At 48.6% G+C, this 26,557-nt stretch overlaps 8 protein-coding genes across 8 annotated transcripts; 4 read left to right on the forward strand and 4 right to left on the reverse strand.

Moving 5' to 3' along the window:
- Positions 1–409: 409 nt before the first annotated feature.
- EDB82DRAFT_336580 (uncharacterized protein) lies at positions 410–4,208 on the reverse strand. Its single transcript, XM_025738834.2, has 3 exons — positions 3,045–4,208; positions 1,833–2,995; positions 410–1,785 (listed from the first exon to the last, which is right to left on the reverse strand). The coding sequence occupies exons 1-3, from the start codon at positions 4,099–4,101 to the stop codon at positions 595–597; spliced, it is 3,411 nt and encodes a 1,136-aa protein (XP_025593555.2). The 5' UTR covers positions 4,102–4,208; the 3' UTR covers positions 410–594.
- Positions 4,209–5,360: 1,152 nt separating this feature from the next.
- Positions 5,361–6,522, forward strand: EDB82DRAFT_336612 (uncharacterized protein). The gene is made up of 2 exons (XM_025738835.2): positions 5,361–5,738; positions 5,850–6,522. Exons 1-2 carry the CDS (start codon positions 5,714–5,716, stop codon positions 6,434–6,436), a joined length of 612 nt encoding a protein of 203 aa, XP_025593556.1. The 5' UTR covers positions 5,361–5,713; the 3' UTR covers positions 6,437–6,522.
- Positions 6,523–6,871: 349 nt separating this feature from the next.
- EDB82DRAFT_336663 (uncharacterized protein) lies at positions 6,872–7,837 on the reverse strand. Its single transcript, XM_025738836.2, has one exon. The coding sequence runs from the start codon at positions 7,715–7,717 to the stop codon at positions 6,926–6,928; it is 792 nt and encodes a 263-aa protein (XP_025593557.2). The 5' UTR covers positions 7,718–7,837; the 3' UTR covers positions 6,872–6,925.
- Positions 7,838–8,419: 582 nt separating this feature from the next.
- On the forward strand, positions 8,420–9,753 carry EDB82DRAFT_516275 (Prefoldin subunit-domain-containing protein). The gene is made up of 6 exons (XM_065608997.1): positions 8,420–8,564; positions 8,633–8,758; positions 8,859–8,970; positions 9,023–9,121; positions 9,175–9,300; positions 9,354–9,753. The coding sequence occupies exons 1-6, from the start codon at positions 8,533–8,535 to the stop codon at positions 9,462–9,464; spliced, it is 606 nt and encodes a 201-aa protein (XP_065463475.1). The 5' UTR covers positions 8,420–8,532; the 3' UTR covers positions 9,465–9,753.
- Positions 9,754–9,890: 137 nt separating this feature from the next.
- Positions 9,891–13,504, forward strand: EDB82DRAFT_516279 (uncharacterized protein). The gene is made up of 2 exons (XM_025738838.2): positions 9,891–10,048; positions 10,107–13,504. The coding sequence occupies exons 1-2, from the start codon at positions 9,977–9,979 to the stop codon at positions 13,290–13,292; spliced, it is 3,258 nt and encodes a 1,085-aa protein (XP_025593559.2). The 5' UTR covers positions 9,891–9,976; the 3' UTR covers positions 13,293–13,504.
- A 4,979-nt stretch (positions 13,505–18,483) lies between these two features.
- Positions 18,484–19,945, reverse strand: EDB82DRAFT_530258 (protein-tyrosine phosphatase-like protein; the record flags this gene model as incomplete). Its single annotated transcript, XM_025738840.1, has 2 exons — positions 18,484–19,502; positions 19,555–19,945. The coding sequence occupies 2 exons, from the start codon at positions 19,943–19,945 to the stop codon at positions 18,484–18,486; spliced, it is 1,410 nt and encodes a 469-aa protein (XP_025593561.1).
- Positions 19,946–21,368: 1,423 nt separating this feature from the next.
- EDB82DRAFT_336722 (regulator of chromosome condensation 1/beta-lactamase-inhibitor protein II) lies at positions 21,369–23,572 on the reverse strand. Its single transcript, XM_025738841.2, has one exon. It carries the CDS (start codon positions 23,393–23,395, stop codon positions 21,578–21,580), a length of 1,818 nt encoding a protein of 605 aa, XP_025593562.1. The 5' UTR covers positions 23,396–23,572; the 3' UTR covers positions 21,369–21,577.
- A 169-nt stretch (positions 23,573–23,741) lies between these two features.
- On the forward strand, positions 23,742–26,503 carry EDB82DRAFT_516284 (Sec34-like family-domain-containing protein). Its single transcript, XM_025738843.2, has 5 exons — positions 23,742–23,960; positions 24,023–24,327; positions 24,380–24,719; positions 24,766–25,707; positions 25,761–26,503. Exons 1-5 carry the CDS (start codon positions 23,847–23,849, stop codon positions 26,343–26,345), a joined length of 2,286 nt encoding a protein of 761 aa, XP_025593563.1. The 5' UTR covers positions 23,742–23,846; the 3' UTR covers positions 26,346–26,503.
- The last annotated feature ends 54 nt before the right edge of the window (positions 26,504–26,557 follow it).

The following is a 26,557-nucleotide window of genomic DNA, read 5'->3' on the forward strand; positions in this document are numbered from 1 at the left end:
ATTCCACCACATGCCTGTCTGCTTTTGATTTGTCCAAACCAACCCACCATGAACAAGTCCCTTCGCATGTTACACCGTGTTGGAGACTGGTGTAGTCGAGTGGAGCGGTTTTGGTATGTCGTGTATTGTGCATGCAAACGCTGTGGCAACCCAGAGCTCCAAGATGAGGAAGAAGGACGAGCCAGGAACGCCGTGAATAGATGGTTTATTGAGTGATTACTCATATGCAAAGTAGAGGGGCAGGAAAAAACAAAACAAAACAAAACAAAACAAAACAAAACAAAACAAAACAAAACAAAAACCAAAGACCATCTGCCGCGGCCATTGCAAAGAGTTTGCGGGGGTATGAGAAAAGACGGAAGGATTTCGAGTATAGATGTAAGAAAAAAAAAGTAATACACGATTTATATGAATATGAAAGTTCCCAAGACACGGCTTGAGGTTTCCTGAGATTTGTTGTCGTTTCCAGGCATAGCATTGAGCGAAACCGGTGTCAACATGAGTGTATGGCTTGTTCAAGTGATGGGAATGAGGCCCTGTAATGGCTGTCCACCAAATTCGTATGTAACGGCATTACCAGAAACATTGCTTGGCCTACTGAGCGATGCTTTCTGGGCTCATCATGCCGATGGTGTCGTCCTTGTCAGTTTGACTAGCGTTACCCTGGCTTTGCATGCTATCTCGTCGTTCCATACTAGGCGCCAGAGCAATGATTGCAGGATTGGGTACTGGGCCAGTCGTGCTGGTCATGGACTTCTTCTTGCCAGGTGGAGCATTGACCCCCTTTTCGGGTGACGCGTTTGCGTTTGCTCTGGCCTCAGCAGCAGCAGCGTCCATCTTCTTTTTCTTCTTTGCAAGAGCCAACTGCTCCTTAGGAGATCGCTTTTGAGCGGTAACAATCTTTCCGCTGGCCCCCAAGCGAGGACGGGGCTTCTTTTGTTTTGTAGGCAGGTCTTCGTCCTCCACAAGGGGCTGATCGCCATTAGCGTGCAGCTTAGCCAGGAAGAAGTTCTTGACCAGGCCAACTTGCTCCTGGATGTTCTCCTTGGTAACTGGATCGGAAACTTGCAGGGGCTCGAAAAGCTCAGTGGCTGCTTCACCAGTCGTCTGTGTCTGCATCTGGTGGATATTGCGGACTCGGGTTTGCAGAAGGTGCAAGGGCACAGAAATCATATCAAGTCCCATCTCCTTATCTAGACCCAGAGCCCGGAAACCAAAGAAGTCTTCGCCAAGGTCTTCAGCAAAGTCACCACTCACGAATTGCTCACTGCCATCCTTGAAAGCTCCCACTCCATCGACTCCAGCGTCTTGGGATAGAGCGGGTCGCAATAGATCGGTGAGATGCAGCTTCATTCGTTCGTGCAGACCACCCAGCTTGGCACCAAGTCGATCGATGTCATCCTTGGCGTACAGTTCCAGTGAGCTGATGTCATGTCCGTTCTCATCCAAGGTGTGGAGGATAACTTCTTCGGGAGTAAATCTGGGCTGGAACCTAGACCCTTCGGCATTTGTGGGTGCCGCCTTCTTTTCGGATTCGTTGTATACGTTGAAAGTTCGAACCAGCTTTTGGAAATAATCGGCCGCAATACCTGTGAAGGCATCCATGGCCGAAGGCTGAAGCTCTTCAAATCCAGTGTGATATAGTACTTTGGCAATAGAGCGTTTGAGAGCGTCTTGACACGCTTCAGCTGCCATTACAGGACCATCGTCAGAAATGAAATGAGGTTCAATATCCTGTTCCACGAAAGGATCGGAATTTGACTTGGGGAATTGGTTTGTGTACACCTAATTGCGTCAGTACATATTTGCCTTGAATTCACGTGCCCTCTTACCTGAGTTTGAACTTGCATTTGCTTGATGACCGAGATTCTGGTCGCAAGTTTCCTAGTCTCTTGTATCTGATGTATGTTTTCATCCATCTTCTTTGCGAAACGACCGGGTGGTGCTACAAACGTTCCGGATGGTACCAATCGAAGGAACTCCTCGTGCTGGTTGATAACCTGCCCTTCATTGTCTTCGACCCATTGGAGCTTTGGGTGAATATCAGGAATGTTGCTCAGAGTGTCGTAATAATCAGGGATCACCTTGGCAGCCTCTTCTTCAATCTCCTCTGCCAAAGTCTCCGTTGGTTTCACTGCTGGATCGTCCGAGGCAACAGTTGTTGAATTCTTCAGAGTGTGGGTGATGATACCCTCTGCTTCTGCCTCTCGCTGCCGTTTCAGAAACCGGCGCATGCCAGCTTTTGTTCGAACAAGAGCAGGGGCTTCGGTGTTGAATTTGTTGTCCTTGAAGAGTTGAAAGCGCTCCTTGGCCACTAGTGCTCGATCCTTCTTCGTGGTTTGTTTCCAGACCTTATACTCTTCGTCTTCAAAAGCCTGCTCAGCAGCTTCACCAAACGCTGAGTTGAGTGCCAAGCCATTGATACTAGGCTCATCGATATCCATGGCGTCAGCATTGCTTCCGATACCAGAATGACCGTTGAGACCCAATGGTGTAGTCGATCCTCCAATAGGTGGAGTTCCAAAGCCATTGCTTCCATCCACCTCAGAGCCTTCACGAACTTTCCCCAAGAGTCCGTTCACTTGTAATATTGGCTTCTGGTCGATTGCTGGCGTGTCCTCCTTTTGGTCGTTGGGCGCCTTCCGTGCTTTACTTGTGCCCTTTGCGCCAGCTTTACGACCCCTTGAAGACATTATGGGTTCATCATCAGAATCTTCGCCACCGTCATCTTCTCCTCCATTCTGCTTCCGCCTTTCTTCAGCTTCGACTTCGGCTCGAGAACGGATAGCAAGATCAGGGATGAGCGGAATGAGCTTCTCTGCCTCTTTCCTCATCCCGTTTGCCATACGTCGCAGGGGGTGATTCATGTCCTCGTTATACCTGAGGCAATTGTCCCATATCAAGTTAAGATCTACAACAAAATCCGTCTTGGACTTGTAAGTTAGACTCTTCAGCTTCTTCGTCATAGTACCGAGATCCATGGGGTTTTGAATGACTGAACAAGGTTAGTCTAACAGCGATATGATACGTTCCTGGTATCTTACGGTTGTAATAGTTGGGGGCGTCCCTCTTGTTGACTCTTGTCAAGAAGGGGGTGGAATATTCGGTATGCGCCTTGAGCTCTGTCAAGACTTTTTCCAAAGCTTCGTACAATTCCTCTTGATTCACGTTTTCCTCGCTAGCCCATTTGCTCCTGTTTTTGCGGACCTCGTTCATCAAAAGTCGAAGCTCAGCGTCAGAGGCGCGGACTTGGTCTCGCTTCATGTCAATGCGGGCGATGAGATGTTTCAAGGTCAGACTGGAAGCACCGAGATTTGCACTACTCAGGGTTCCCTGGTTGGGAGCGGTATTATGGTTGTTACTTGGATGGTGGTTGTGGTCCATTTCGGCTTGCAGCTGCTTCTCAGAATCTTCGAGTTGCTGTTGTTCGAGCATAGCTGCGCGGTCATTTTCCAGGGTGTGAAAGATAGTATGGAAACTCCTTCGAGCAGCAGCTTCAGTCGCTGTACGAGCCTCCTCAAGTTTCTTGATAGAATCCTCGCTATCTTTGTCCTTGGGATGCGAGCCGTCTTGATCTTTGGATTTATCACCGTGTTTCCCTGGTGATGTCACTGAATGAACAGGCGAGCTCCCTGATTTGGATGGTGAGAGTAATGTATTGGCAGGGGCGATTTTGGACGCCGGCTGTGATGGTTCATCGTCGTCATCATCATCGTCGTCGTAGTCGTCTTCATCGATGGTGCGCTTCGCTTTCTTTAGGGGTGGTTCTTTAATGGGCTCGTGGTCGGTTGTGGGAGGGATAATGTTGGCGGGAGGGGGCGGAGAACGTCTAAGAGCGGCGATCGCGGGATAATTGTATGAACCATCTTCGGAAAACAGCAGCGCGACCTTATCCTCGGTCTGGCGATACAAATCCGCGAACAAGGCGCGTCGATTCTCGTCCTCGATATCAGGCTGTGCCTCAGGCATCAGCACACTTGAATTATCAATGGGAGTCTGAGTGCGCGCAGGGACATCATCAAGATGTGCTAGACTCCTATTGCTGTTTGTATGTTGTAAGTGAGGAGGCTGCCAGGCGGACTGGCCGTTTGTGATGGACATGATGGGTCCAGGGCGATGATAGCGACAACGGGGCGCGAGTCGCCATGCGCAACAAGATGCGCTCGCGTGCGGCGGGACCGAGGGCGATTGGAGAGCTCAAGATCGCATGGGGTGAACGGCAAGTATCGACAGAGATGGCAGACAAAAATTGGCGAATAACAGATACGCAGAAGGTTGTGTTTTGATGGATCGCAATCTGCAGTTTTGTCGTCTGTTCAAGAGGTGAGGTTGAGGATTTGGGGGGTGCCTTGTAAGGTACCTTTCCCGAAGCGGAGACTTTCCCTGAGTGATCTGGCTGCTGGCGCGCGCTGAGCCGACTCGTGGGGGGAATCTCGCGGGGAGAGAGGTTGCGGGTACAGCTACTTCGGCCTAAGAAGGTCAAATTATAGGGGGTCAGAACAGGGAAGCCACACTTGAATTTGGCTGATGAAGCTGATATCGTTATTTGATTCTTTGGAAAATGCAATATTGTCTTTTTTCTGATCAATCCTCCTTTAGGTTGGTGTTTGACATAGATCCGGGGCTCAATATGTTACTGCCCATGTATTTTATACAAGAGCGAGGCCCCAACTTTAATGGCAACCAGGTAACGTAACCTTTGTCAGCAGATCACGTGCAGCATCACAAAGGCTGTTAAAGAAGGAGAACAAAGACCACGAAATTAATAGAGTTACTAGAAGAACCATATATGTGTATCTATAATAAAAAAAGCCAATTTCCAAGCAGTACCTGGAAATATTTTAGAGTTGCATCGATGGAGGTTGTTTCGTACCAGGAGCGGAAAAAGCCAGCCAGTACTACATAAGTTAGATCGCCTTCACTGGTCAAAGCCGTTTGCCTTTGTTGTAGCTGGCAAAAAGACAGACTGATGTACAGAAGAAATTGTCGAATCAGGTAAACAGTACCCTAACTATGTAGGTAGATATATGCATGCATTTGTTTCTATTTGCACACCAAGTTTCAATGCCATCCATCTATGCCCCTGCTTGGCTCGTCTAACACCGAGCATCTGTAGATAAGTACAACATATCCTGGACTCCACTATCAGAATCAAGAGCAAACGCCATCTCTTTAGAAGACCCCCCAGGGATAATCTCCAGCCAGTGATACACAAGATCGTTAGGGGATATGAGGGGCACCTGTGCCTGAGTCTGTGCCTGCATCACGCAAGTCTAGAACGGGGGACCCATGGGATCACCAGCGCCAAATAGAGGAGTATCAGAGTGGACGCGAAACTGTCCGCCAGCTACTGCGCCTGGGGTTGCATGAGCGGTGCCCACGTTGTCCACTCTCTTTCCAGTTTTATAGGATGACAAGCGAATCGTAGCCCCCTGTCGTGTTCACAAATGCACCGCCACTTTCGCAAACGAATCAAGCCACAAGGACAATAGTCGTCACTTTGGAGCTCCGCGGTTTCATTTTCTCTGCCTGCTTCGCTTCAGCTCTAAAACTCCCAGCCTCATCACCTTACACATATAGCTCAAGACCTGTCCTGCCATAGCAAGCTTCAGGAAAACCTCGGAAGTAATACTGAACAGGAGTTGTAACCTCTGGGATACCTCTTATTCCTAAAAGAACGCACCTGGTCCTTGCTCCACAGCTGCTCTTCATCATGAGAATACGACTCCCAGTTGCAGGTACGTCATTGCGTTGTGCCCGTCTCGATTGAGGGCCGGGAGTGGGTTCTCGTTCAGCTCTATGATGGACACATATTGCCATACCATGAGTGATATTGACTACTTTTCCAGGCGCCTTCCTGGTCTTGCTGCTCATTGCTGCCTATGCTGGCCTAACTTCGATACAGCTTGGTCAATATGTCAATGACAAAGTGCTTCACTTCATCACCTTTTTCATACTCACCGTCGTATTTTACTGGATTGTCGACACCAATAGACGGCGAGTCATGAATATGACACTGGTAGTCTGCACAATCATCCTTGGCGTTGGTTCTGAATTCGTTCAGAGTTTTCTCGACAATGGCCGGGAATTTGACTTGTACGACATCGTTGCGAACCTGGTAGGAAGCTTGCTCGGTGTCGGTCTATGCTCGTGGTACCACAAGCGTATGCTTGAGCGCAAGCGACGCAGGCGGTACAATGCCGTCCCCGGTGAGGATCAAGGCGACGTCGAGCTTGGTGAAGGCCACGAATCTGGTGTGGTGGAAGGAGCGACTCGGTCTCGTACTCTGGAAGAAGAGGTTGATAATTGGGACGAGAACCAGATCGACGATGATTGGGACGAGGAAGAAACTCACGATGTTCCAGCCAACACCCACGCGTTGGACGATAGTGCTGATATCGGGGATTTGGCAGACACTAAGAAACGAATGGATTAAGGCAATCCTGGGACCTAGTTCTGGTTCTGCAGGTATGCCTTAGTACGACTTATGACTATATGGTTCTGTATGATTTTATGTTCAACTTGATACATGTCATTTCCCCTACCTTGATGGAAAGTGACGGTATTATCAGCTGTCGCAGACAGCAAAATTCTATTACACACTGGAAATGGTATCAATTCAAGGGTCACTTCGACAAACTTCTCTTGTTCTGATTATAGTATCCATGATATATCAAGCAAGCCACAGTGCTATCCTTGAATACCCCGTGGTCCCATATCTGTATCAGAAGATAGCCACTGGTCTCTTCAGCTTTGTGGTGCTTCTATGGAACTTTTCGGTTCGCAACTATCCTCATCCGTTCAGAAGCATCTGTTAGCACGGGCCAAAACCTTGGCGAACTTGGTTGCCATCTTCCTGCGTGGGCTGTCTCAAATGCGTGTTTGGAGAAGCCTAATCGAGCGACTGCCTCTCGGAAGATAAGGGTCAAGGTGGTCCGGCATTACAGGCGAAGATTGACGAAGAAGGCGGAGTCGAACAGCAATAATCTGAGACGATACTACTTGGACCGGAGTTATATGACCTTTCAGGATATATGCCATTTGCTTGATAACAGTCTGAAGAAGCTGTATATCTCTCATTTTGCTCATCAGGAGCAAATGTCGCCACCATCTCTTGGTATGTTTGAGGAGGAGAAGAATTTGTGTCTTCTCCCAGCCAAGAAGGCAAGAAAGACTTTGAGGGCTCCTCTTCTAACATATCAGGAACAGACGATGCCGTAAGCTCCTGGTATGTTAAATGAGGAGGAGGAGGAGGAGGAGGAGGAGGAGGAGGAGACGTAGTTTCTTCTGCGGGAGAAGGCGAGGAAGATGTAGGGCCCGTTTCTGGGCGAGGGCGACCATCACCGATAGCTCCGTACGGGTGAGGACGTCTAACGTATTTCTGAGGACCTAGTTCTTGAGCAGTTTCGAGAATCAGGTTCCATGTGTATTGTTGAGCAGAGTTATATTGTGCAGGACATCTCGAGGTGAAGCCAGACATGAGGGGTTCAATCACCTCCGCTACCAGCCAGTGTAAGTGATCAGGGAATTGGGAAAAGACCTCCTCCCACCCAGGCTGTATTATTGAGAACCCTGATTTCCAGAAATCCACGGCCCCTTCGTATGAGATAGAAATACCAAACACAACCTCGAATAGTTCCTTATTATCTTGTCGGGAGTAGACACCCTCCTCCTCATGGAAGGCCGAGGGCCTCTCTTGTTGCTCGTATACTCGCATTGCGTTGATCTAGAATAAGAATTTGCGATCAGCAGTCGTTGATCGATAAAGGACGTCCGTGTAAAAGTAAATAGCAAGAATAGTGGCATGAACATTCGGTTTTATATTTATGTATTTTCCTTTTAGCTTTCATCTTAACCCCTCCCATTTTACTCACGGTTTATCTGCGCAAGTAAAATAAACCCATAAAGTTCTATAATAAAGTCATTATCTCAGAGTGGCTAGGTAACAAGCCATGTAGGAAAACTTAGAATCATTGTAATTATAACCCGGGGTTGTCTGGGTAGATAGTACATGTGGGAGTTCCTCGTTACGAACCTATGGCTGACGACAATTTTGTAGCTTTTCTCTACTTATAATATGGGGTCAAATGTAAAACAACGTAACTGGAGAAAAATCTGTATGAGATAGATCTTATAGGTTAGCGCTCGAAAAGCCCGAAAATGGTAGATGTCGTCTTAGCATCTGCATGGTTGCTGTGAGAGAGGTACTTACCAGAAGATATTTGGTCCGTCAATAGCTATCTATTATATCAGATCTGACAACTAGGTAGGCTCTTGTAGTGAATCTCGTTGGATTCATACTCATGATACAATCTTGTAACCAGTTTCCAAAGAAATCGTTGATTATTGTGTCGGCTATTATTGTACAATTCAAGGTGAATGCCCCCCACCTTCACCGCTCACCGAAGCTAGGTGAGGAGGGATGCGAGACCCCACTGACGAAATGCCACCCAGTCGCAAAACCCGACCACGCCTAGCAGCTTCAAGACAGCAGGTATCTCATCTTGTTCTTGAGAGTACAACACCGACAAGATGGCGTCAAAAGGAAAGGAAACAGCGACAAGGTAAACTCAAGAAGCATTCTATCCACCTCCCAGTACAAGAAAAATAAGCAGAAACTGACACCAAATAGTAAAGATGCTACACCTACCAATCCGCGGGGCATCCCCTATGCCCCGTTCGTGGATAAGGTCGAGGACTATGTCACCACCCGAGACGATGTCGAGCCTACTCTGCGCAACTTTCAAGAAATGATATCGTGAGTTACCATCCAGCCTTGAAGACAACATAAGCCCTGGCAAGCTTGCTCTGTGCAGCTTGAGATATAGGATTGGCGCTGACCGAGCATGGCGGGGTAGGAAATACCAATTTATGGAGATGAACTTGCAGAAGCGAATGGGCGGCCTCAAGGAAAAGATTCCTGATATCCAAAAGACGCTCGACTCAGTCAAGTTTCTCAAGCTAAGAAAGGTACACATATGCGGCGCCTGCGCAAGCATTGCGATACTGATTCGAGGCATAGGACGATGATGAGGCGATAGAAACAACATTCGAACTTAACGACACTCTATACTCAAAGGCGAAGATTCCTGCGACTGAGGAGGTTTATATCTGGTTAGGAGTAAATCAGCCGCTTCCCTAAATTGTCAGCATGGAGCTGACTTTGCTTTTCAGGCCAACGTGATGCTCTCATACCCCATAGACGAGGCAGAGACACTATTGAGTTCCAAGCTCTCAACAGCAAAGACAAGCTTGTCAAACTGCGAAGAGGACCTCGATTTCCTCCGCGAGCAGATCACAGTACGTTCCCAGAGCTCCAGACACTATTTTGAACTGTCACTAACCATGCATAGACCATGGAGGTCGCCGTGGCTAGAGTTTACAACTGGGAGGTGGTGCAGAAGCGAAAGGACAAGGCGGTTGAGGAGGAAGAGAATAAGAAGGTCAAGTCACAAGGTGACTAATCCCTAATCCATGTACTATGGCATGCTGTCCTATGTGTCTATGAAATGACGAAATATCTAAAAAGTAGGAGCAAAAATGGGAAAAGTACAATGCCTTTTGACAAAACCGTAATGTGTTGGGCGAGGGTGTATCAATCTCCTTGGAGCTCGAAACAGCTGGGGTTCAAAATCATGATTGATAATGGTAAATGTAACTTCGTTTAAGTACAAAAACAAAGAAAGCACCGCATTTCTAACTATTAGGTTCTGCTATGCGATCAAATTATCTGTAACTATGTTAGCAGGTAGGTTAGTAGTACGGTAGTCATGACTGGAGAGATGGACCCCGGACTGGCTGGACGCTAATTGAAACTAAGCCCGATAATGCGATAAACTCGTTTGGTGCATGCAAAATACTTGGTGGACAACAACCAGTTACACGTCACTGCGAACTATTTCGCGACCATCACCTATTTCTTTACGAATATCTTCCTATTAAGCCATTGAGCTAGCCTAGGAGATATGAGGGAGAGATGCTGAGAAGTGTAACCCGGGAGCTGAGGCGAGGATGGCGGGTGACGCAGCATGTGGTGACCCAAGCCAGGGTAAGTTTTTGAGGGCAATCACAGGATCCTGAAGCTCACACCTACGTTTTCTTCCCAGACCACCGACTACCCAATCTCTCTCCACTCTCGTCGGTTATCTTCCACATTCGATAGCATTGAATCTGCGATACTCGAGCGCGGCCAAAGTCACAATGGCTCACCATCCAAGGCCGAGCTCAGGGCTGAGCTAAGAAAACAGTTAAAACGAGACCGGGATTGTGGAAATACCAACGAGCAAGAATTCGATGAGATTGAAGCCGCGATACTGCAGCGCCGTATGGAAGCCTATCGAGCATCATTGAACCCCGACTTCAAGCGGAATTTGGGCAACGAACGACATGACAAAGGCAAAGAACAACTAGGATTTCCGTCGAACTACCTACGCACCCGAATCGAGCGGAAACTAAAGATGCAAAAAGGATGGGCAGACCAAAGTCCTGCCACTTTACTTCGCAGGTATCTTGCTACAGATGATCCGGAACCAGGTCTACAAAAAGGCATCGCCACTATTCGAAGTATGCGACTCCCCATCATCTTAATGCAGATACATATTCGACGACAAGTAGCAGCCGATCCGATAGGCATGAAGGAAATCGCCGAGGCTCTACCCTCAGAAGAGCAATGGCAGCGCTTGATGGGTATACTGGATTATAACGGACATACACAAGAATGTCTGAGCCAATACGTCGACATACTCTTCGCCAAGACTGATGAAGAACGATGTCAGATATTTATGACAGACTCCAATGCGAAACCTGTCTTCATTTTTAGCTATCTTCTAAGGCTGGGATCGGGCATCAGCCAAGTCTCAACGTTGGACAATATGTTAGAATATTTCAAGACGAGACTGAGGACCACAGCGGAAAAGAAACGAGCTACGAGCATGAGATCTTATATCGAGGGACGTGCGCGGAGTCAAATGCAAAGGTTCTCAACACAAGAGGTTACGGAAAATATGGAACGACTTGCTTTCCACTGTCGCCGCATAGAGCCGAGACGCTTGGTTGCTCTTGCTGAAATAATCGCAGACTTTATTGTAGATCTCGGAGCCAATTCCCATAGCTCCTCAGATTTGTTCACGACTGATGAAATTCCGGCAGAAGCATACCATACGCAATGCAAGTTCTTCAACACAGCGCTTAGTGCCATCGCTTCTCGTATGGGATCTGGGGCAGAGCACAAGGCAATACCCTATACATACATCTGGGCGGCTCAGCGTGTGCTTTTGGCGATGTCTGATAGCCTCACACAACCCTTGGCGGTGGACAGAAGTGGGTTTCAAGCTATAAGAGCTGTTCTGGCTGGGATGCCTAAAAATAGGGATGAAATGCATGCTGCGTCTCGACACTCAAAGTCGTGGCCTCCATATCTAACACCGACAGATGGTATTGATGAAGTCATGGATGTTGAGGAAAGTTGGTCCCGTGTCGTTCGGGCAGGGATGATGATGCAGGAAGCAGGATTCCCCAAACAGGAGGTTGACGATGTCATCGACATTCTGTATGGCTTGGCTCCCGATGGTAGCCCTACAATCCAGCAGCGAATGCAGATCAACTCAGATCGGAAGATGTCAGCTTGGGCAGCATCTATCAGGGCGACGCGGAACTCTCATGAAGCATGGCAGAGGTTTAGGAACCCTCCAGAACCTGGTATGAAACCTGGAGTACTCGAATATGCAGCTATGTTTCAAAGGCTATACGCCAGAGAAGCCGATCCTCAACGAGGCACGTTGCCCGGAGACAATCATCTTAATCATCCGATGGACGAAGAAACAAACTTAACCGAGTTGGAAAAGCTGCGGTTACAGCCTCCGACACCAGGAGAACTCTATGGCATGATGAGAGAAGAACGTATTCGGCCGGACGAACAGTGCCTGCGCATATTGGTATCTAATGCTGAGAACGTTGCGGAGGCTCATCGGTATTTAGAGGATGGCAGCACTGGTCGAAAGAACTATGCTGAATTGACAACGGCCTTCCCTTCAACCAAATCGCTGAAGAGAACTCCCTTACCGCTGTTTTCAGCATATATGGAATGCCTGTCCAAGATCCCAAATCTTGGTGGCAGAAATCTGCTACGTGCCGTCCGGCTCGCCGAGCGTCGACTCAGCGGTAAGAATGCCAATTGGTCATCCTTTGTATGGGCGCCTATCTTAAAACACCTTGGGCAGCACCATGGCCGCTTACGACTCACTCTCGAGGCACAGCTCCGCCTGTTGCTATATGTCATGGATCATATCGATGCTGAAAAGTCCATGAACCTAGCCATTGTTGACCAACTTGGCAAAACCTTACGCAAGATCTTGCGACGGGAGGTGGAGACGCTGGCAGCGACTTTACCGATGGGCAACGCGGACAAGAACTCATTCGCGCATCATTACGAGATACAGGCAACAGAGGCTGGCAAGAACAACAAGTACGCTAGAAACGCACAAGAACCGACAGCATTGTCAATGTTTCAAATCATCGGCGAACGGATGAGGGGTCTGTTCTATTCGGTGGTTGTAAAAGAGAGACAAAGATCACGCCCAGAAGATAGTCTACACGTGTCAAATGTGGACATGATGCGAGCGCGGAGAGATCCGGTAATGCCATCTGTCGCTCACAATTTGATGCTGGCACTGGCATTTGCAGGACAAATCAGGGCGATATCGGATTTGATGAAATGGCTGATTCAGGAATGGAGCTCGCCAGCTCTACAAGAAGAGATACAAAACATGGGAGAGCTGCCGCAGGAATTGGACATGATTGAGACACTGTGTGCGTTCCGAGCGTTCGCGGAACCCTTGGTCAGACCCCGAAAGGTCGAGCAAGTCATGCATGGTGTAACAGAGAATGGAGTCTGGGAGTGGCCGGATGACTCGGTGGTGGAAAAGTACATCGAAAGCCACGGAAACGGTGTCAAGGAGTTGAGGGACGTTGTGATTTGGGCCCGCGATCGATTTCTCTATCACAGGAATAATAGGATCACTGATGTTCATGATCTCAACCTGGATTGGACAAGGACGCAACAAAAGAATTTGAGAGAACAGCTTGATGCCGTTAATGATTTGAGAAGAAAAGTATTTGCGACGGACTATGACGAATTGATGGAAGAGGACGAGGAAGAGGACGAGGAAGAGGACGAGGAAGAGGACGAGGAAGAGGACGAGGAAGACGAAGAGGCAAATGAGGAGGTTGAAATGATGGAATGGGAAGAGACAGAAGAAAGGGAAGACAAAGCAGTCAGCGACCGGGAGACGTAGCGGATTGGACGCAGGGGTCTAACTCATGGATTATTGTTCAAGGTTCTGATGTATTTTGAGCATAGAAAAAGCATGACTGGCAGCATTTAGACGCGGTGGCGCTTAGTGTACACTGTATACCCTTGTGCAGATATTTGTACTACACAAATAAGGCGTTTGGTAGTTGAAACAATAGTAGAACAAAGAGTAATGCAAATCAAAGAAAAGGGATCTATCTCTTTTGTAGGTAGTTTGGGGCTAAGATCTAAGCCACGGTCTATGGATGCGGTCAAGGTAACTGAGTTACTAATGACGGGCGGCTATCGTCAAATGATGTTGAGATCCAAGACGACGGTTTTGGAGGGAGTCTATTCTTAACTAGCCAGTCAAGGAATAAGAGTCAAAGGGGAAATTAAAAGGGCTGATCTGGTCTAGAACTCAGAGACCGTCGATGGGCCGACTAGATCCAAATACGGCATGATCTCGACCATGATCATGACCTTGTCAATCTCCCGTTGTCAAGCCAAGGCAAAGCAAGGCCAGAAATGAGGGCATCACGAACCCCCTGTAAAGCACTAAAATGTTGTACTACAGGCCGCAGGTCGGTTCAGTGGAGAGAGCACGATTGGCAGCTGAACCCAGTAAGGCCGGGCCGTAGTGGAGTTGGTGAACCAATGGGAACAAGCCGCGCATAGACTGTTGAAACAGAGCGCTTAGAGCCAGTCTTTTACCGTACAACTCAACAACGACGAGACCAGAGTGATTGGCTGACAAGGTCGGACAAATATTTTTCTTTCTTATTTATGGGAAATGTTTTGCTTGGGTCCAGTTCTATTTAGGTGAGTTGCTTGGGGGTTCTGACTTGGCCAGGGTTGGGCGCGTCGTGATACTCGGATTTTGACTTTGACTGGGGATCATGGCATTGCATGCATGGCATGGTTCAAGGAATTTGGGTAGTTTGCTACCGTGAAAATCGATCAGATTCGATACGAGATGAGACTCTACGTGAGGCGATTTGTTGTCTTTTGCTGGCGCTAATTGGATATGGCTTGTTCCTGAAGTCTTGGGGGAAGGAGACACTGCATACATTAACACACTGGTTCTACCTGCCCAACTTGAATGGTTTCACTCTACTTCAACACATACACTCACTCTCTGACTCTAAACTTTTTCTCTTTTCCTTTTGTCAAATTCATTTCCTATCTCTATCTTTTCCGTGTGACTCTCTTTCATACTATCTCCCTTCATTCATAGCCTTGTTCGCCTCCATTGTTTGTCGTTCCCTTTATTCATTCTGTTAACAAGGCCGGGTTCTCCTTGTACTCAATTTGTCTATCTCGGTCTCAGGGTATTGAACAAGTAAATTCTTTGTTCACGGGGTATTCGAGGTGGACTTTATTGTTTGGCTTTACTTACTCTTAATCTGTTTGGATCTTGGAGGAAGTATTTCGACAAATTTGCTTTTCTTTTCGTGTTACAATCATTGGAACTTATACGATCGACAAACGAATTACACGACACGACTTATCTTTTCGAATTTTACGAACGAAGCACTCTTTACTTTTCCTACGTCTATATCGAATTATCCTTCACTATGCGGTACAATAGAATGAGGCTCGCTGTGGCCATGTCACTCCTTTTGACCGTCCAGTCCGCACAGGCTGGCCCTATGTGGACTGGCAGAGAAAAGAGAAACCCCGGAGTTTTCCTTGACGTTAGAATGGAGAACTCACAAGCCCCTACTGCAGCTCATGATGGATACGGGTACGAGCCGGGCGTGAAGACAAGAGATGACGAACCATTTCTAACAATATATGCTAGATCCGAGAATGGAGACCAGACTACGCCACGACCTATATTCGAGACACTGAACTCGACTCCGGACCCTAACCCATTATTTTCGGAGAACCCAGGAAACGAGAAGAAAAAGGGACCGTACTCTGATCTACCCGAGCCTATCGAGGTTATCCCCGTCCAACCTACCAACGAGGCTCCCCAACCGACAAGTGAAGCTCAGGAACCCACTCAAGAAGAGCCCGTGAACAAACCAACATTCACACAGAACACTTCTGCGCCGGTTATCACGACCTCTATTGTTCCCAAGGATCCTGCTACTGAGGTTGCGAAGTCAACTTCGGTGGCCGATCAGCCTCTGTATCAATCTCCCGAGGAGAGTGCGGTAGTGACGGAGACTACTCCACCGTCCAAGGAAACCCCAACCTCTGTGAACGAGGTCCCGACCTACGAGCCGGCAAGGGATGCCACTACTGCTGCTCCTGAAGTGCCTACCACCCAACTCGCCCAGCAGCCAGAGAACTCTGAGACAAAGAGTCTGGATTCTACAGTTGATCTTGGTACACTGCAACCGTCAGAAGGAGAAAACACCAAGCCAAGTGCCATCCAAGAGACCGTAGCTCCTGAAGCACCTTCTTCTCCTGCAATTGCCTCCACAGATGAGCAACCTATAACCACACCCGTTGAGGATGTGACAACTACTTTTGCATATGAGCCAACTCCTACAGGGTACCTCACAACTCAGGCTCCTGGTGACACAGCATTTCCCATCAACCCTAAGCATCCGTCCAACATCTATCCCAATCCTCCTACCGCACCAGCAGGGGATGTCCCAGAAACCTCAGCTGTGGAGAAAAAGCCTGTTGCTACAACTGAGACGATTTCTGTAGTCAAGCCCAAGGATCCACAGCTTGAGACTACGTCTGACGTTCAAGATCAGCCTGCACCAACTACGGAGGCAGCCCAACCTGAGAGCGAGATTCCAATTTCTGAACCTGTTAAGCCTAGCAGCCCTGCTCCTACATCTGAGGTCAAGCAAACATACCCTCCTATTGAAACTACCGATGGTCAAAAGCCCGATGCGCCTGCCGAGCCTTCTCCTATTGAGACTTCAGCGCCTATTGAGCCTCAGAATCCTGTGCCAACTCCAGAGCCTACCCAGCCCAATGGCCCTGCTACATCTGCAGTTCAGCAGCCGGAAGTACCAGCAGATACTTCAGCAGTTCAACAGCCAGCTCCTGCTCCCTCAAATGCCAAGCCTCGGTACCCAGCCCCTGACTCCAACACTCTACCTGCAGCGCCCGCTGGACCCTCAACCACGCCTGCCGTCGTCTCAAATCCTTCTTCTCCCGAGACCACATCTGTAGCCAAGGTTATCCCTACAGGATCACCTGCCGACGGGGTGCCAACCATAAACACTGAAGTTCCTACAGGTACAAGTGCTATTTCCGCGCCTGCTTACGCTAGCAATGTCGTTGATGCGCGAACGTACAACGAAGAATTCGCAAAGCTCACACCCGAATCTGCATGTATGAAGGGCCAGGCTGCTTGCATTAGTGGACAGATGGCTCTATGCGGCGATGACGGTGCTTTCCAGCTTCTTCCTTGTGAGACCGAAGGCGAGAGGTGCTTTGCTCTCCCGTTGTACAATGTCGAGGAAGGTATCAAGATAGTCTGCGAAGACCCTGCCACTGCGGCCAAGATTCTCGGAGGAACTCCTGGGGGTGGCGAGGAGAACACTGCCCCTGGTAATGAAAACCAAGACCAGCAGCCAGTACCTACTTCCACAGTTAAGAAGCAACCCGGAGTTCCTGTGGTTACAGTCACCACCATCGTTACTGTCGATGACGGTGCCGTTCCTAAGCCCACCAGCGAGCCTAACCAGGAGCAGCCAGCTCAGCCTACCCAGCCTGTCAATGAGCAACCTTCGCAGCCTGATTATCAGCAACCCACACAGCCTGTACCTGTGCCTGAGAAGCCTACCCAGTCTGCTCCTGAAGAACCAACTCAACCTGCCCCTGAGCACCCGAGTCAACCTGTTACTGAACAGCCTGCCCAGCCTACCTCTCCATCGCCACCCTCTCAGCCCGAACCAGAGCAACCATCTCAGCCAGCTCAAACCCAGCCCGTCCAAGAACAACCCTCTCAACCAAATGAGGAGAAGCCTGCCCAGACAGATCCCCAAGAGCCTTCCAACCCTCAGCCCACAAAGGCTTATGAGGACCTCCCACCCACAAATCCTCCTGTTCCTGAGCCAAGTACGAACTCGATGGATCTCCCTGGCGGCACAACCTTGACCAAGTCAATCGAGAAGCCTGATGAAGCTAAGCCCACTGCCTCACCAGGTGATGGCGATGGTGAAGATAATGGTGATGACAACAAGGACAAAGATGGCAATGATGATGACAAGCCTACATCCGTAGAGCTCATCCCCATCCCCGACAAGCCCACAAAGGCTCCTGCCCCCGCAGCCACAGAAGCCAATGCAGACAGCCAAGATGACAAGAAGCCCACGGCTGTTACTCGTACTGGTGACGATGCACATGCCACAACTATTGTCGTCGATGGCACACCTACCGTTTCTGTCTACTTCACCGTGACAGTTACAGACAAGGACCAGGCTACTGTCACCGTCACGGAGAAGGAGAAAGAGACTGTTACGCTGGTGATCAGCGCCTAAGTTTTGATTATTTGTTTGTAGAGATTGCGTTTTTTTGTTATTTTGAACTTATTAGTGAACTAAATGTAGCGAGCGTATTGTGGTAATGAAGTTGAGATATACATGTTGATACGCGGCCGGAAACAGACTGAACAAAGACAAGACTGCTGTCAATAATCTCGCGATAGGATAGAAAGGGTAAAAAGCCTTTTAAAACCATAATACAAAAACTGTTTCTCACACTGAGAGTTTATGCATACTTACCTACATGGTATTTCCTCATTACACTTATTCGTTTCGATCGTTGCATATTCGAACGTGATAGACACAACCAACCCCTATCTGTGCTTGTGGTATCATGTATACTAAATAAAACCTTCTGCAAGTCATTCCCGACTTGAATGCTCCTTTGTTGTCGTCATCTCTCTGTTACGAGATGCGAGCTCTATGTATGGATATCATATCATCACCCCAAAACGCGCTCCCATGCTTGATCATACACTTTCTAGCCATACCATATAAAACACAAGTAAATTGTGCCTCCAAAATCAAATCATGGAACATTGACACCTTCAACTTTCCCACCCAAGACAACATAAATCCCGGCTTTGACCTTAACATTACCACGTGTCTCATGCTTCGTTCTAACTTGCCTGTATGCATGCATCCCCTTGCGCAACTATTGTTGATAGTGCGACGAAAGTTGTAGAACCCTTATCACTACCTATCTCAATTTACAATGCCAATGCTTCGAACGGCCTACGTCGAACCTGGCACTGAGTCGTCGATGAACGGGTCGCCTACCTCGAGCCTCTTAGCTGCGGGCTCGTTACCGTCCTCATCGACGCCATATTTGTCTTGCCACAGTTTTCGCATGACCTGGTAGATGAACAGGAACTGAGGCCGGCCCTGAACCATACCCACGCGTTGTTCTCGGAGAAGGTCGACAGTATGGTAAATCAGGTCGGGGCCCTCACTTGGCTGGTCGTAGTTCTCAAAAGTTCCCAACTCAAGCTCCCGTATGAGGTGCTCGAGGGTGATGAAAGTGCCAGTCCGACCAACACCAGCACTGCAGTGAATTATTCGCGGATTAGAGGGTGCGCTCAGTTCGCGAGACAACTGCATGAGATCAAAGAAACCGTCAAGATCCTCGAGTTCAGGTACCCCGAAATCGGGCCATCGCCGATAAAGAAGATGCCAGATAACACGTGGTTCGTCTTCACCATCAACATGCATAAGTAGTTTGCGCTTCTCGATGGCACCTTCAGCCATCTCTTCGTATGAATCGTACGTCAACTGGGCCTGCCATTCATCGTTCCACGCATCGTGTTCGTTCAGGGCCCAGGTCGAGTTTTCCTGATCATCAGGAAAGTACTGGTGGCATTTGACAACTCCGCCTTCTGCCATGGTTGTCAGCTGCACAATGACAGCAGGCGAGGACATTTGTTCGGCGATCATGCGCCAAACGTAGTCGATCGACGGCAGAGTTGGTCCTTGCATAGCGATGTATCGTAATGGTTCCCTGTTTGGATCCGAGGGTGAAGGAACGGTTATCTCAGAAGCGTTGACATAGTCAAGCTCCTCCTCAGGAACCTGAAGCTTGACTCGGTTGTGGTTCCATGGCTTGATGTTGATGTAGCGATCCATTACACCCTTTTCCTGGGCATCAACTTGTTTGAAAGTGCCCCATTTGAAATCCTGGTCTCCGTCGTTTTTTGTACCTTCTTGGACCCGTTCACGCTCGGCCCACGTCAGGTCCTGGAACTTGATATCGATATCTATAGAACGTCAGTGTTTGATTAATACGCCAGTCGTTTTTTGATGGCATACTCTGCAATGAAGATTCCAGAAAGGCAGGGATCCGTGGCTTTACCCCGTCATAATTGCCTAGCGCATCGTTTTCAGCCGTGACGGGCCGGCTCTTGGTGCCGTCGTGGCTCACGACGGCCGGCGGAAGAGGACTGGAAGGCAACTCGGCGGGTGAACTGTCGCGGGCTCTTTTGGTAGAGCCGCGAAAACGAAAATTCTTGAAAGCTGCCCTCTTGGAGAGTTTTGTTTTCGGTGGTTGGACTTGCTGTCCCTGCTGTTGTTGTGACTGAAGGTTTGCAGCCTGCAGTTCGGAGCTGGCGATACTATCGGCAGTGTCACTGCTGGAGCGTTCGATGGAGGTTTCGATTGTAGGGTTCTTGGGTTTGCGCCTGAACTTGGGGATCCTGTCCATGGCGTTTGGACGGTGCAAAGACTGGCGAGAGGTCCCCAAGGAGAAGCAAAAGCTGCGCCGAAAGTTGGGGCTCGTCGCAGTTTTCACCAAAGGTTTGGCCAGCGGCGGATGCCCAAGTATAAGACGTAGAAGTGACGGAGATTTGGGCACAAGAAGAGGAATAGTGTCGTTGGGTCGCCCTGGCTGGTGGAGGCCGGACAGGGCAAGGGTCGGATCCGCGTGGGCGATGGGGCGTATGCACAGCGCAGTAAGTACTGGAGTTACGAGGAGGCGAAAAAAAAAACGACGAAACGGCTTAACGGTGGCGGAGTCGTAACGTGGAAAATGGCGAGAGAGGTTCAGATAGAAAAGAGAGTCCTTTATTGAACTGGGGGCGACAGAGGAGAAGAGAAATAGGTTCAACAAGACTATGTGAAGGAGTAATGTCGAAAGAGTGGTAGGAGTGATAAGATACCGCAATCGGAAGTATTGGGTGGGAGGCCGAACTAAGAGGAGTCGAGCGAATGTTGGGGAAAGATAATAAAAGGAGAGTGTATAAGTGGAGGAAATAAGAGTTATGATAGTAACAAGATGAAAATTCAGATATCTGAAGTACATACAATCGAGTTAAAGTTGGGCCAGGAACAAGTGACGTGACGTGACGACGTGACCAAGTTAATGGGCACTGTTGAGTCTCAAGACGTCACAACGGACAAAGGATTGGGACACAAGAACGTGGGGACAGCAGGAAAGAATGGAAGTGTCTAATGTGTCTAATGTTAGTGCCTCCCTTGTTCCAGAATTCTAGGCAGTATAGATTAGTACAGAGTATTACCTGCTGTAAGTATCCCCTTAGGGCCTCATTATAAGGGATGATCTGCAAAGCAAGTCTCTTGTCTGGTGATATTTGACAGATCTCGACCCTGTTCTTTTCCTTTCTTCTTTTGATTACGACACGTGCGACATCCTCGTTGCATTAATTCCCGATCCCGTGGTTCTGAACATTGCTGATCATGCACTCAATTTATCCTCGAGGTCAATCTAGAATCGATAGTTCCACGGTACCTGGTTTTAGTAAATTTCTTTTTCCCCCTGTACACACCAGGGATAATTTGGCTGCGCGGCGGCTACTGGTATCACTGCCTTTCTGTATTACATATCCTACTATTTCTATTTTGGGTTTGCCTGTGGAGAATGGATTCTGGCCTGATCCTCCACCTCCTTTAATCGTATAACTACTACTTACCAACCTATCATCCAGAGAGCCCACTACACGGGGAACGGTACCTACTAAGTTATTAACGTGTTATTGATCCATTCCTTCCATTCGCGATGTGACCTGCTTGCGTGGTCGAGGACGAGACTAAAGTGAGCCCGTCTCGTATTGGTCCAAGTTCCATCTGGCGTAGGTTCCATGGCCCCCTGTAGAAATCTGACAGGGAGATCGGACGATTTAATGTACCTACTACAGAATACAGGTAGCCTAATGGAGACTGAGCCACCATGTGCATCTCCAAGCATAAAGGGTTGAATTCTGACATAACGATTTCATCCCAACGTCGCATTCTGTCCTCTTAGATATGATACACGATTATATATTTCTGATAATACAGTAGTAGTGTTCTTACAAATTGGGCCCTGTGGCTTGTCATCTTAAACAGCAGAGTAAACGCCAGTCACATACTTGCCACATTCAACCTTTTGCTCCAACGATATCTTTCGCCCCTTTCCACCGTCCAGGCGGACTGTCTTGCGAGGAGTGACACACAGTCGATGGAAACCCTCTGTACCTTCCTTGCGAGCATCTGCTGGACTATCCAGAGCTGCGATATATGCAGGCGCGTTCAAATTCGTTCGTCTTCCAGTGCCAAGCTGGAAGTGCTCGTTGCCACCCCAGAATACGACATCAGCACCCCAGTTGGTTTCATTCTCCGTTCCCTTGCTAGACACCGAGAGCTCTGTCACGTTATCCATAATAGCTGAACAATGCGTAGCGCCGACTGAAAGAGACTTGAGCTTGATAGGGCACATCGTGTTGGTATTTTCGTCAAATTCGAAGAGAGACGACAGGCCCTTCACCTTAGTTGGCTTGGGGGACACATGTGACCAACGGCCGGTGCCCAATGTTCCGTAGACTCCTTGGCCGCAAGCCCACAAGTCGGTGGTTATAGGCGGGAGCCTTCTCGCCGGGGCCAGAGCCTTTTTGCTGCCAGGAATGGTGGAAGTCTTTGCGTCTACGGTAAAGAAAGTGTTGTTTCCACCTGCTGCTATGGATGTTACGGTGGGAATGAGTCCAGTATTGGCGTACGATAAGCTAGTAGGAACCATGACTGGAGTATCCGAAATCGAAAGACCATAGTCCGTATCGATTCCGAGTTGTCCGTATGAGTTATCACCGAATCCAAAGATGCGTCCGGTCTTGTCGAGAACTGCAGAGTGGTAATCGCCAGCAGCAATCTGTGTCACCTCGAACCCCCGCAAGGTGGTGACTTCGTGAGGCTGATCGTAAGGGCCCTTGGGTCTGTTGTGCCAGCTCAAGCCAGCAACACCCATCTGTCCCTTGGAGGGAAACTCAAGAGCGCTGGCTGCAGCCGAAAATACACGACCACTGGAAGTGAGCATCAAACAGTGCTCCTGCCCAGTGCTTATATCCTTCACAGTTTCGCCATATGCAAGGCTGGGTGGTGTCAAGTTGCGAAAGTGAATGTTCTCTCGCGAACCGCCAGATCCCCAGATAGACCACGAAGACTTCTGCTGTTCTTCCTTAAGGCCACCTTCTTGGTCATTGCGAGACGCGGGGATGGAATAGACATTGCCCTTGCGTGACAGGGCAATAATTCGGTCAAGCGAAACATCAATCTTGATGATGTCCTTGCCTGTGAGTGTGGAAACGGGGGAAGGGTCTTGTTGGTTATAGCCGAGACCCCACTGAACCAAGTCACCCTTCTCAGTGACTGCTGCACCAAAGATGGAAGTCAATTTTAGGTCTCGAAGAACTTGGTCGTTGAAGTAAGAAATTCTTCGAGGTGCCTTGACATATTTCTCATTGGAGCTTGGATCGATGACCTTGCCAGCATTGGAACCCCATGCATAGACCCCGGGGTGCTCCCAGCTATGCTTGACTTGGACATGCTGTGAACTGATAAGATCCCGGTTCTCTTCCTTGGATTTAACCTTCTTGCGAGGCTTCTCAAATTCGATGTCGGCTTTAATGGGAGCTTCGTCCTTGTTCTCTTCAGCTGCCGATGCAGATTTTTCAGTCAATTTAGGATAAAGGTAAACTCCAGTAGCAACTAGACCAAAGACAGCCGCGAGACTGATGATTTTACCAACACGATTAGGTGGAGGCTCAGAATACTCGTTGCCGTAATCGTGGGCGTAACGAACCCATTGACGCTGAGATGTGTTGATAGGCTGGCGAACGTGGGTGCGGATCGCAGCTCGCCTGAGAGCAGCTCGAGAAACATTCATGATGGGCACGAGAAAGTGAAAATAAAGAATCCGATTCAATGCAACCAAGGAAGTCTTCTTTTGAAGAGCTCAAGTTGCATCAAAAGATAAATCCAAAGTTGCCTCCCAATGAACGACAAAATGTTGTGAGGTCATAGAGCTTGAGCTTCCTCAGTTTAAGAATAGACTAATTGTAATGGTCAGCAAAATTCTTTGGACTGCCACAGGGTCCTTCCACAGCCACAGCTCTAGATCGGAGCACGCGCCACAGGCTGCAGGCACTCTGTTAGCGTAGTGCACGGATAACCCCACACTACCTATCATCCAATGCATCGGCGGTTCGGAGCTGGCGCCTTCCGACTCTAATATTCAACGCTGCGTGGCTTCTAGAATAGCTCCAGCTCCAGCTCCAGCTTCAACTCCAGATCCAGCGAAACCCCCCATTTAAGCTCCCTTGAGCTCCGTCGGCATCATGTATGAAGATTCTTGGTATACGATGATGCCCGATCTGGGCTCCAGCAAAAAGAGTCACTCCAACAGCAGTCCTGGGCATCGTCGCAAAGAGTCTTTATTACAACAGCCCAATGTATTTTCCCCACGAATAAACACCCCACTACAGCCTGGTTGGAGCTCACCAAATGATATCAGGAAACGACACAAATGCACGAACCCCCGGCGCCAATGCCCAATGTATATGAAGAAATCGAAGATACCGATACTCCACCGGAACCAACTGTCATTCGTCGAGCCAACTCATACTCCGACTTCTATCGTGTAGTCAAGGAGCAGTTGTCGAAGGATACGAGACCACGACCGAAAAAGACGGACAAAAAGAGTAGAGCATGGGAAGCTTTGTTCCTTCCTGACTCTAGTAACGACATCGATGCCCGTGAGCCGAGCACTTTCGAATCATTCGACGAGCAACTGCTGGATGCTAGTCAACAACAATATCTGTATGCATCTTGCGCCGGTTCAAACCACCGAGGTCATTCTGACTCCTTGCAGACTCTATCGCGACCAGCTCGCATTGACGGAACGTCACTTGGATGGACTTATCCATGATGCGAATGCGACTCTTAAACTTCTCACCTCTCTATCAAACTCATTCGGCTCTGTCGAAGCGCAAACATCAACTTTCCAGTCACAATGCGAGGAGCTTTTGACAGAACAAAAGAGGCTAGAAGAGCTGGCCGATGAAGTCGGAACCGACCTTCATTACTATGCCTACCTCGATAATGCGACAAGACGTCTCAATGCGCCGGGCGCTAGTCGATTGGTCGATGATGCATCTTTCGGAGAGATGGTTGAGAACATTGACTCTTGTATGATGTTTATGGAGGAACATGTAAGGATGCTATATCGCTTTCAAGCTCACGTGCTTACATATTTAGCCCTCATATCGCGATCGTGACACCTACCTTGCCCGGTACACTGCTCTTCTCACAAAAGCTCTACATCTTCTTGAGCACGGTTACAGGACCACATTAGAAAAGGTGTCTCCCGAAATCGGACGACAAATAATCGCCACAAAATCCGAGTCTGCTCGCCATGCGCTTGCATATGGACGCTTCCAAGAGATGATGCTGGACTCTTACGGCCTGGTCCCCAACGTTCACCAAGTGGTGCGCCGAGCATACGACCCATATGGCCAGCGGAACGAGTCCTGTACACATTTCGAGACATACGCGAACACGGCCAATAACATCATCCACAACCATTTAACGACAAGAGACCGCGACCTCAAGGTATTGACGCAATCTGATATTGCAGAGTTCAATAAAGAGGTGAGAGACCTGTCAGCTGAGACAGCGTCGCGTAACTTTATCAAACAATGCTTTGAGCGTATGTACAACGAAGAGAATCTCTTCATGAGACTGTTTGATGTTGAGCCCATCTGGACACAAGCGGTGGATTCCGTTTTCCAGGCGATCAAAGCCATCAACACCACTATTGTCCATCCCGGTAACTTGACACCACTGGTGACCAATCTTCAAACTGTTCTTCAGGCTGCGCCGCTAGAAATGACCTGTAATGTCGTGGGCTTGCTTGCAAACGAATATTTTGGTGCTGACTTGGATGACATGGAGTCACCGTACTTCCTTAAGTGCAAACAATACACTTCACAGCTCCTTGCGCATCATCTGTGGCCTTTGACGGACACTGTGTTTGAGGCAGAAGTAACAAAAACAATTACAAAGGCTCCTCTTCAAGATGCGTCTTTGAAGATAGGCCCGGTTGTGGGCGGAGTTGCATCATCGAACGCTCATCCTCTGGTGAAGCAGGCAATTAAACTCCTGAGCATGTACGAGAATTGTATGCCAAAGGAGAGATCGGTAAGTCTTACCTGTTGAATTCTACATTCTGTCTTCTGACCTGTCATGTCCAGTCGAAGAATAGTTCAGTTGTCTTCAACATTGTACGGGAGACTATCAATGTGCTCCAACGTGCAGAATCAAGGATACAGTCGTTGAAGGCTGGCACAGATCCTGATCTCTTCATGGTCAAGAACTTGCTTATTATCAAGAACGAGCTTGTGTCACTTGAGATTGGTGATATCAGGAACCACGGTGCTTCAATGCAGCACTTTGTCCATATTTGGGATACGCTAAGTCCTCAGAACTGGGTTGGATTCTTTTCCAACATCATTGGGGGTGGTCTTTGGTCTCGAGGTACGCCTTCGGTAACAGCCAAAACTTTGACAGTTGAGGACATGAACGAGCAACTGGACGAGCTACTGCGCCAGTCCATTTACAATTTCACACATCGCTGGGGCTCTCTTATGAACGATTCTCAGAACAGGAAGCCTGGCGTGAAGCCGATTGCCAAGGTAGAGGCGGAATTGGAGACTTTGCTCATGACTGCATTCAGTAACCAACCTGAAGTAGTCGGGAAGCTCAGGGAGGCTATTGAGCAGCATGCGCAAGCGCAGAACAATGCAAAGGATGAAAAGCAAGGAGCCAAACGATACTGAAGAGAAGAGAAGGAGTTGATGAGCATAGAGATGGATGTCGTCTTTTGAAAGAATCTAGATCAATAATTATGAGAATAATGAACGAACTCACATATTTCTACTATTGGAGGCTGATGTTTGTACTCTATAAGTGGGATATCTATGTCGGCTTGTTACGGTTCTAGAACGCAGATCCCGATTTTCATTATTAATAATAGCCCGAAGTGCTACAA

Source organism: Fusarium venenatum, assembly GCF_020744135.1.
Source record: "Fusarium venenatum strain MPI-CAGE-CH-0201 chromosome Unknown EDB82scaffold_4, whole genome shotgun sequence".
Taxonomy (NCBI): Eukaryota; Fungi; Ascomycota; class Sordariomycetes; order Hypocreales; family Nectriaceae; genus Fusarium; species Fusarium venenatum.